This window comes from Acanthaster planci, linkage group LG07 (genome assembly GCF_054643075.1).
Source record: "Acanthaster planci isolate LZ-2023a linkage group LG07, COTS_SCS, whole genome shotgun sequence".
Classification (NCBI taxonomy): Eukaryota; Metazoa; Echinodermata; class Asteroidea; order Valvatida; family Acanthasteridae; genus Acanthaster; species Acanthaster planci.
In genome coordinates, this window is record NC_141783.1 from 11,724,818 (window position 1) to 11,735,116 (window position 10,299).

General features: G+C 42.1%; 2 protein-coding genes across 3 annotated transcripts; one reads left to right on the forward strand and one right to left on the reverse strand.

Moving 5' to 3' along the window:
* The first annotated feature begins 13 nt into the window (after positions 1 to 13).
* Positions 14 to 3,858, forward strand: LOC110981820 (protein chibby homolog 1-like). 2 transcript variants are annotated; one of them, XM_022239766.2, is made up of 4 exons: positions 14 to 173; positions 1,443 to 1,675; positions 1,996 to 2,117; positions 2,802 to 3,858. In XM_022239766.2, the coding sequence occupies exons 2-4, from the start codon at positions 1,483 to 1,485 to the stop codon at positions 2,889 to 2,891; spliced, it is 405 nt and encodes a 134-aa protein (XP_022095458.1). In that variant the 5' UTR covers positions 14 to 173; positions 1,443 to 1,482; the 3' UTR covers positions 2,892 to 3,858. The 2 variants fall into 2 exon arrangements, with proteins under 2 accessions (XP_022095458.1, XP_086995064.1); XM_087138938.1 differs by having other exon boundaries at positions 15 to 173; positions 1,452 to 1,675.
* LOC110981821 (mitochondrial import receptor subunit TOM22 homolog) lies at positions 3,421 to 9,138 on the reverse strand. The gene is made up of 3 exons (XM_022239768.2): positions 8,894 to 9,138; positions 5,753 to 5,995; positions 3,421 to 5,112 (listed from the first exon to the last, which is right to left on the reverse strand). The coding sequence occupies exons 1-3, from the start codon at positions 8,942 to 8,944 to the stop codon at positions 5,026 to 5,028; spliced, it is 381 nt and encodes a 126-aa protein (XP_022095460.1). The 5' UTR covers positions 8,945 to 9,138; the 3' UTR covers positions 3,421 to 5,025.
* Positions 9,139 to 10,299: the final 1,161 nt, after the last annotated feature.

The following is a 10,299-nucleotide window of genomic DNA, read 5'->3' on the forward strand; positions in this document are numbered from 1 at the left end:
TTTGCGTTGGAGATAATCGATTTAAAACAGTCGTTGTAAAGGCTCGAGCAACGGTTTGGGGAATTTTGTCATTTTTCTGCGAGTCGATCGAGTCCAGGTCGTAGGATGTGTTGTTAGTAATAAAACCTGCTTTAAAATAGGATTTTGCCTGCTATATTATTCCCAGAACACAAGTAAGCTTTCTTTCTAGTTTACTTGGCAATGAAAAGTTGTTACGGCTCTGTCGATACTATACTGCGTAGGGCCTGTTGATGTTGTGTACTGTGTCATGTGTACATGTACAGAAGGCATGGCATATTGATGGAGGCCTAGCCTACTTGAACTTCTTTTTACATGTTTATACCCAGCAAGAAATGAGACCGAGGGGTACCCCCCCAACATGTCCAATCCCTATACACATTCCAGACTATTGTTACTTAACACATCCCCCAAGATGTCTGAAAGGAATTCCCCAGATTCCTGCGAGACAATGACCAACACAAAGCAGGGGGGGTTCTCTCCGTCTCATACCTTGCTTCATATGACCATGTTTACTCGGCAAGGTCTAGACTCCAGCATGTCCAGGCAGATTAGCATGCGTAGTGTTGGCCCCTTCTCACATCCACATTAATCATGTTAATATCTGTTCCACCACATTACACTGATGCTTCCTCATTTGAGTGTAGGCCTATATCATGAACCTGATGAAATTTGCCCAGTTATTATTTATTCAACATGTTCACAGCACCCCCCCAAAAAAATTTATAACTAGTTAGACTAAGAGAGTTCCAAATGTGGATGCCACTTGACATCCCATGCATTAACCCTTGGAGACTGGTCTAAGAAGTTCTTGTTTTCTGAGTAAACAACATGATATTTTCCCTCCTAATTTTTTTTTACTCGTATTAGGGCCTTTATTATCTCACAACTGGATGTGGGGAGACAGTTTTTTTTTACCACAGTGATTCTATTACTTTTATCTTTCCTGTGCCCATCCCTTTGTGATGAACATTGTTAGCATGAATAAAATAATAATAATAAATTGAACTGTTCTGGACATGTTTGTGCTTTCTGGTGGCTAAGGGGCAGCACGGACATCTGGGAGTTTCACAAAATGGTGGTTAGCAACCACACCACACCAGTGAAAACAACTGCAACGAACACGTGCTTACATACTGATCAAAGAAAAGATTGTACCTGATGCTTAGACTGGATTGTGCAGGCGTACATGTACGTCGCCACGGTCGCTGTTTTCATTGGTGTAGTTCCTGCCATTTTGCTAGAGTCCCGGATATCTGCGCTATCCCATTAAGTCACTGTTGGAAATAATTACTGTTATCCGTATGTGGAACACTTTCCAAGTTGAGTGTCATAGCTATGCTTAAGTTGAGGAAACTCGTCTAACTCTCCCCCTTTTAAAACTTTTTGGGTGTACATGTATGTTGATTTTTTTCCTTCCACAGTCCTGCTAGTCCTAGTAGCTACTCCGGTCACCGATGCAAAATGCCACTTCTCCCTGGAAACAAGTTCAACACCAAGAAGACCCCTCCTCGACGATCATTGTCACTCAACAACCTCAACAAGCTTGAGAGTTCCATCCGAGAGGAAGAGTACGGCATAGACTATGGCCAACCGGCCATGCGTATTGCGGGCCAGGTTATTAAATTTGACACAGAAAATGGCATCTGGATATCAGGTAGGCATAAAGTGAACTCTGTAATGGGGCATTGTACTACTTTTTGAGTTATATTTGAGTTGGGAAGGGGCCAGTCATACCATGGTCATACTGCAAGTGCGACTGACCAAAAATTAAATGTTGAAAATGAATTTATGGTACCTATTGATCTCGGCAAACAGGTGGTTCTGTAATAGTTCAAATCTGCGAAATGGGAAAGAAGGGTTCATGTATGTCTATGGAGCAAAGAATTTGCTAGTTTGGCTTACATGTATATAAATCCATGTCCTCATTCTATTCAGTCACTTCTCTGCTTCTTCACTGTCTGTTTTTCCCTCCAGAAAAATCTGGCAGCAGTGGCGGCGTCAGCCAGAAGGAATTCATCAAACTTAGGAAGCGGAACGAGTCACTCGTTGAGGAGAATAACCTGCTAAAGCTGAAAATCGAAATACTGCTGGACATGGTATGTTGTGATGGACATTTCTCCTTCGTGTGAAACAAAATTCCCTAAGAATTGCCAACAATACCCAACGGGAGGCCATCATGGACTCAAATGCAGTTGCTAATGGAGTATACGCTCAAATTTTTGTCTGTCTTGAAAAGCCAGTGAATGAGTTACCACATGTACTAAAACAAGATTCATTTGAGTTTGTGTATTCATTTTGAAATACATGTACCAGAATCATAGTCGAGTCCGTCTCAAATGAGATTACAATTGTCTCTCCTCAAGTAGCATATCATGCCTTTATCACAGCAAATATGAAAAGCTTGTGACCTGAAGATGGACTAAACTTCAAAAATTGTAGCTGATCTTTGATGAATTGTCGAGGACTACAGCACTGTAGAAATCTTTGAAATATTGTAGTGTTGTAGTCGACCATCACAGGACCAAGCACACGACCAGTCATGGGTAACAGGGGTAGCACAGTGACAAAGGAGTGCTTTCACTGCGGTTCATTCGAATAGTTTGCAGCTTGGATCTAGACCAGAGGTCCTGTATTTGTCTTGTGAGAGTATTGTGGGGGTCCTGACCCCAACAGTCCTCAATCCTCCAATTTAAATTTGACTTTACATACATCCTAGGGGGTTAGGGGTCTCGACTACAACACAAATTTTTCTATCGATTTGTTAATCCCGTTAATCCCAGCTGACAGAGACAACTTCTGAGAAGCAGGAACTGGAACAAGACCTGGAACACTACGGATCAGGAAGCAAGAAATCAAACAGAAAAAGATGATTACAGACCAAATTAAGTTGACTGTTGACTGAGATTGGAGGTGGGTGTCACCCAACAAGGAACCTCTGCAAATGCTCCTAGCCCATGGGAATAACACCAGTTTTGTTACACTGCTTCTGCACTTGGACTTCAATACTAATTTGTATGCAACAAAGATTGTCACAGATGGTCTAGTAGCCCCTGGCAATTAATAGTTTATTCCATCAGTGATTAGTGGCACTCATACTCACATGAGTTACCTGATACCTTGTGGAGCTACCAACTCATAGGATTATATCATATTGCCAGTGTTGAAGTACCAAGACCAGGACTCATGCAGAAGTACTGGCATTACACCAAGCAGTTAACGGCAATACTCCTGAGCCAAGAGAACGAAGTAGTGAACCAGTGTTGGAGCTTAAAGGTTTTTCTTCTTTTCTTGTTGTATTTACCTGTGACCTGTGTTCTACTTGATTCAAGTGTTAAATTACAAGTGTGTCCTGTTTTGTATTCAAGGTTGTGTTTTTATGGACTTCAGAATAACATCAAGCAGAGTTGAAATATGTATTTATTTTTAAAGGCTACTGAAATGAGATTTTGCTCAGTTTTTCCAAATTCCTCATTATTTGCAGTTGAAGTAATCAAGCGTTTACATGAAAGGTTAGCAAACACTGCTGCTTTCTGATAATTTTCCCTTAGGATTGTACAGTGTAACAGTAACCTTGGGAGTTTGATCAACTGACAAGGAAACTGTCATTACAAAAATATCCCACAGGACTCGAAGGACAATTTGTAACTAAGTTTACAAGCTGTAACAGGTGACAACCAAGAGAAAAGTACTTTACCAAGTGAACAATTAGAAAATGTAAATTTTGCAAAGTTCCAAGCTGTTTCAACTTTGTTAAATTAAATAATTAACCTTGTAAAAATGTAAAGTTATACATGTGAATGATTTGCAGAATCATTAAAGTAAAATCTCTCGAAACAATTTGTGTGTCACACTTTCTCTACTTTACAAGGCTTCAAACTGCCGTGACAATTTTAACAGAGCAGTTGGATTGTAGTTTGTGAAAATTTATAAGTAGACCTTGAACAGGTTTGTCTAACAAGACATTTAGTACATGACCTGTATTCAAACAGTGAGCTAAACGTGACTATACAAAAGTGAACAATACATCCCCTGTGGGGCCAAACCCAACAAAAGGGTATACCCCAACTCTGAAATATCTTAAACTACCTAAGGCCGTGCCCAAAACAGACCTCCAGAGCTACGGCTAGGTCTACCGTCTGCATGTGTCTGTGCATTTCCAGTGGAGTGAAGACCTAGACCAAGCTCTAGACAACAGAGTTGGATGCAAGTAGCCTTACATAGATGTAACAACTGAAAAAGAGGGCAGGTGGTCTCAAATACGAAAAGTGCCAATTGGGTCATGAGGGGCCACTTTGGGATTAAAGTTATTAACCTTTAACAAAAGCAAAGCCCCCTCCTCAGTAGTATCCACTCCAAACTTTCACACTCTGCATGATTTGTGAGCTGTAACCAAAGCCATACAATGTCTTCAGATGGCTGGAGTGGGGTTCTTTGCTCAGTCCAAGTAGTGCATGTATAAGGGTCAGTGGTGCATACAAGTCATCAAGCGTACTGGACTATTTCGGCAGAAGCAGTGACGACGGATTGTTCCTTTCATACTTGGTGCGACAAGGCCTCATGCAAGGGTCTTAAAGAGAGTTGCAATATCTTCAATCAGAAGCCGTTTCGGTCCCAAAAACTGCGGCAAAAGCACACTGCCTGGGTGCATATCAAGGCAGAAATGACCAGCTGTACAGCTGTTATCAATGTTTGGCCATTTTCCAGTTGGTCAACGCAACCTCATGCACATGACCTCCTGTGGCAACTTTATCATATACAGCTTTTCCTCAAGCAGACCAAAGTACCGATCAACAGATGATTAAAAATGAATGAGCAACCCAATGACGCAAATTTCACACATCCAATTAGCCTACGACAAATCCCCTACCCAGCCCCTCTAAATCATTCCTGTCTTATCTTCATAAAAAAAGCCATTCTGTACAACAGCATCTCGGGTTGTGTCCACTTCTGTGCCCTCAGCACACTAATGATACCACTGTCCACAAAAGTGAAGTGTACTCTGTTCTATCTTGGCATCGCAGCTATTGGCGGAGTCATCCCTCCTGGTAAACCCCCTGCACCGGACATGGCGGCGTTGGGCCCAAGTAGAATCTGTTAAATGAAGTCAAAAACAGAGAAAAGTCATTGAAAGTAGCAAAAATTATTACAGAAGTGACTGTAAAAGCACAAACACCCGTCATCTTCGAGGTCAGGCACTGTGCCGTTTTCCTTGTTGGGGATTAAGTACTTCTTGTCTTGTTCAATAGACAAAAAGCTGGAATTCCAAGTAAAAAAATCTGAACAAAAAAGCAAAAGTCTGCTAAAATGCTGAATTCTTGCACCTCTCGTCTAAAATAAGTAACAAGCTTTCACCCAATCTAACAGGTTTTGAAGTTCCATGTAAACCTTACATTTAAGAAACACAGACGTCAACCTACATTGCAAATCTAACATAAAGAGCAAACCTAAAAAAAAATAGCAGGCAAGGAAAAAGGAGGCAGGCAAGGATGGGGAGCTGTTTTTTATTCAAAGTATCACTCTGAACATCATGTACCACACTTGACAAACCGGCACCCTTAAGCACTTGCCGCTGGGGTTTCCAGTACCGGACACGTATTCTTTATTTGCGTGGCTGGGGTCTGCGAAATCGGACAAAGGGGACTGGGCCTTGTAACAAAAGACTGTACTCGTAACAAAAGACTGAGCTGCTGGGCATTACCAACATTTTTTCACTCTCAATATCTAAATGCACCTGTCGCTGTTTCTGCAGTTGTGCTTGCTCCATCTGTGCTATCTCCGTCTCGAAGATGACTGGTAACATCAAGACCATGAACGATGTGCTCAAGATCCAGAGGGCGCTGCGGCTGAAGTTATAGGACAGCTTGACGCCCTTCAACGATGCACTTGTGAGGGCAGATGCACCATTGCGTACACTCTCGGGAAACATCTCTGTCAGTCCGTAAAGCCTCTCCGCTAGGGTTTCATCTTCAAAGTCCTACAAATGTATTTGGAATAAATGGGAGAAATGCAGACCTTTCATATCTGTTTACATTACAAACACTGCTGGGGCGGCTAATCTGGTGCGAAAAATTCTAGGAAATAGTGGAACCAACAGACCAATTCATGGCAAAGCGAGGACTCAGGCTATGGTTACCCCGCATATACATGTATGATAGAGGCATTTTTGATTCCACCATGGTGACCCAAACATGACGAATCCACTGAATTAGCATGATTAGGTCTATCGGATCAATCACTGCAAACACATGAAGATGTACATGTAGCCCAGCCTATATCCAGCCCTAATATAATACCAGTGACCATAACAATCATCATCAGTACCAGTCACTTCAGTCCGAGTAACTAGGACTCTACAAGTCACCTCTTAACATTTGGACATGGTCAGGCGATAGCAGAGAAGGGACCCCTTCTTTTAAACCTGTCCCCCTTTAATTACTAAACCCCTTTCACATCTCTAGCCCCAAAAATATTGTCCCACATTCAATTTCCTGACAATTTCAAATGATAAAGAGTTCCATATACCCTGTGCACAAACCCTGACATGCCAGAGACTGATCTGACATGTCTAAAAAATTCTGAGTGTATTCTACGAGAATACCTCAATATTTTCCCTGCTAAATTTGACTTTTTAGGTCATGTTATTGCTTTCAAATGGCCAATAAGTAACTGAAGGCAAAAACAGTGGCGTCAATATATGGACTTCTTCCCAAAAGAGTTGGTGGTAGGCCTCAATGCGTCAGGCTATATATGGTCTGCTCTTTTGACATGACACTTGTGTTTCTCCTACAAGTGGATGCTAAAACTATGGTTGGCCAACAGGTCAAAAGTAAAAGAATAATTCATGAAGTGTTAAAAACTCACGCAGCTATCAAAACACCAGATAATAATACACAGACACTGTACTACTAAATACTAAAAGAATATACAACCCCACTTAAAATTAATGGGAGAGATGTCCATTTTGAATGAATTGGAGGTAAAATCGAAAACCAACCAGAAGTTGATTTTGTTGGCCCATACAACATGTACCAGTTGCTGGCAAAAAGAGAGTGGTTGGACACTGTTGGGGAGTGGCCAATGAGTATGGAATTTTTCCTGGGGCCCCTTCTTTTAATGCAGTGGCTACAGTTACAGTAACTGTTACATAACGTTCAAATTCTATAGCTGCGGTAAAGTATCTGGGCAAGTACAATGGCTTACTGATCGACAGACAATTGATTGAGCTGACACAAAACCAATTCACAGGCTGCCATAACGTGTTTTGTCGCAACAGCTGGTTTCCCCATTTTAACTACGAAAGGAAGATTACAAAAAGACTGTGCAACATACATTTCAAGCTTGAAATGATCAAACAGCATAATATGAAGGTATACACTGTCAAATGTCTCCAACTGCGAGATTGGCATTTTCTGGACTTGCCTAAAGATACGTGATAAGGATCCAATTAAACTTTGTTTCGCATAGCCACTTAATGACATCATTTGCCTATAGCCTAGGGCACATCAGTGCGTGGCTGTCAGACAATTGGCTTGCATATGTTGTCTGAATATGCGTAAATACTATTGGATGCATGGAGAAACTGGTAAATTCATGAATATTGTCATGCAGTAAAAACAGAGTTATGGGTGCAATTCAATAGCTCTCATTCTTATGAGCTTTTCTTCTGTGCACTGTTTACTCATAAATTGAATATTGTTTAGTCATTAATGGCCGCGTTCAGAAAGGTAATCATTCAAAGGGGTCTTGAGAGATACATGAACTTGAAAGGAAATCTGCCTCAGTAAAATCTTCCAGCAATTTTTATTCGCCTCCGAGAACTTCTTACATGTATATAACAAAGTGTATTTTTTTCCCTCCAACAATGACTGGGACAGCACCTCGAACTGCAAAATTCAACAGCCACAAAAATTGAGTGCACCACGTCAACACTGCATTTCCGTGGTCAACGTTTTTGTGTACATACTATGTACATGTTAAACCCTCCTATGCAAAGACACTCTTGACACAGTTGTCCTATCAGTCAAAATCAGTTAAATTTCCCATATGTGTCTGTGTACTGGGAGAAATCAGGTGGAAGGGATTTTTGACTGTTTTTGACAGTTACAGCAAAAGGAGGGTTTTAATTGTAACAATATGCACGGTTTATAGTAAAGATTGCGGTAACACCATGTATTTATCTCTTCTTTGAGTATGTGTGGTTCTGAGAAGAACCGGGGATAACTCGACGTTTCGAACAGTGTACTCTGTCCGTCTTCAGCAGACTGCCTGCACGGTGCAGTGCAACCGAACAGTATTGTGTACAGCGGTGGTGCATGGCACACGTGCATGCTGTTTCATCGATCCTGATTTATAACTTCATCAAGAATAACAGTGGTTAACCACGCCATTATGTTTGCGCAGATATATTACCATAACTAGCATTTGTCCAACGTCCGCTCCCCTCCAATGTGGGAGAGGAGTGGATGTCGGACCCCACAGTTCTGGGGGTAGTTACAGTCATGACGCATGGACGGTTATCCACTGCGTTCCTAAACCTGTCCCTCTACATGTAGCCTAGGTTAAGTATTAAAGTAAACTAACGTTAAGTCCTTATGCTTAAACACTGTCACGCCTACTCCTCATTTCCAGAACATGCCCTGACATTGCCTGACTGCCACATGAACACGACAACGGAGGCTCAATCATAAGTGAACGAATCTAGCATGTCTAGGCCTACGCCATAATTGCGGCGGCGGACGACGAACCCCACTCCCGTACCAAGAGAACTAGGGCCCATGGCATGTAGTAGGCCTATGGCCCACGGGGCCTAGGCCTACCCCCAGACATGCCAGAACAGTAGAGTTCGACGTCCACCACACGTACACGGACTTACATCGTCGTCTACGAATGTGACGGCTTTGGAACTCTTTCCAGACTCTGCCATGTTGATTAATTAATGTTTTCGCAAACTTTGTAACCCTCCGGTAAACGAGCAGGCCGCCACCACTACTGTACTCAAGTCCTGGTTATCTTTGCTGTACCAACAAGACCAAAGCCCGGCAAAGGAACACACAGTATGCACATGGGCAAAGATCTTTGCGCATGGGCCGGGTACCGGGTATGGCCGGCACGTACGTGCGCAAAAACGCATGGGCGCAATCCAACTATGCATTTTGAGGTGCAGTGTTTCAAATTCAAGGAAAATTCTGCGCCAGGCCAAGGCGCTGAAAAAGTACCCCTGCAGATTCTTTTGAAAAGAGGGGTCTGTTTGGGCCAAGAAATTATGCAATTGTGTCAGTATGGCCTGGAATCATCTCTGTTGATTCAGGGGCACCCATCTAGGAGGAAAGCTGACAAACATGTGATTAAACATTTTTAAGAAGAGCCAGAAAAGGTCAGGGATGTCATTTGAAAAATGGCTGCTGAGATGACCAGGGAATATTCACTTGGGGGGTTGAGTTTGTTTTGGGCGAATAATTAAAAAAAATCATTGATTAACCCATTAAAAATCAAATGATATCTGAAGGATTTGAGGCCTCAGGAACTTTAGTTGCCTGCCATGGGGCTCCAGGCTTTGTTGATTTTACACCATATTCAAAGGTTCATTGCACCCTTTGATGCGAAGCGCAAACCTAGTCGCTTATGCTTGTATGGTGTACTATTTACGACAAAAATTTCTCTCTCTCTTGGCTCCCTCCAGGCGACGCAACCAGACGACCGCGGCACGACGGACGCACGACGCAACGCGTCGTGTGCTGTCGCCCTTTGCTTTATGGTGTTTATAGAGGGCGCCTTAACTGTTTTCTTTCATTCCTTCCCGCGGCCCGTGCTTGCACAGTACATGCCATAGGTACCTGGCATTGATTCTGTTGTTCTTTTCCGTGCCGAGATTCTTTCTAACTTTGTGTTTTCATTAAGAGTGAGTCGTTGAAGAAAACCCTTTTTCTTTTTTTTTTAATTAAATGTAATCAGAAAGAGCTTCGCGACTAATCAGCATTGTCTTCAGGAAATATAACATTAACGTCAGCCACAACAATGTTTTAGCTTTTCCTGATCTAATTCTGATTTTTCGAATAATTATTGTAAATCCATTCTAAGATACAATACATCAATCATTACTACGTGCTTGCAAAAATGTAACACGCGGATCTGATGAGAAATTGAGCGCGAGGCCAAACAGAGAGGAAGAAAAGACACCGTCACAGTGGTATTAGGATCTACAGTGTTTTTTAAGAAACAAGGACTGATATCATTGAAAGTGTGGTGCTGATGAAATTAACGAGGAAGACTAAACTGAAG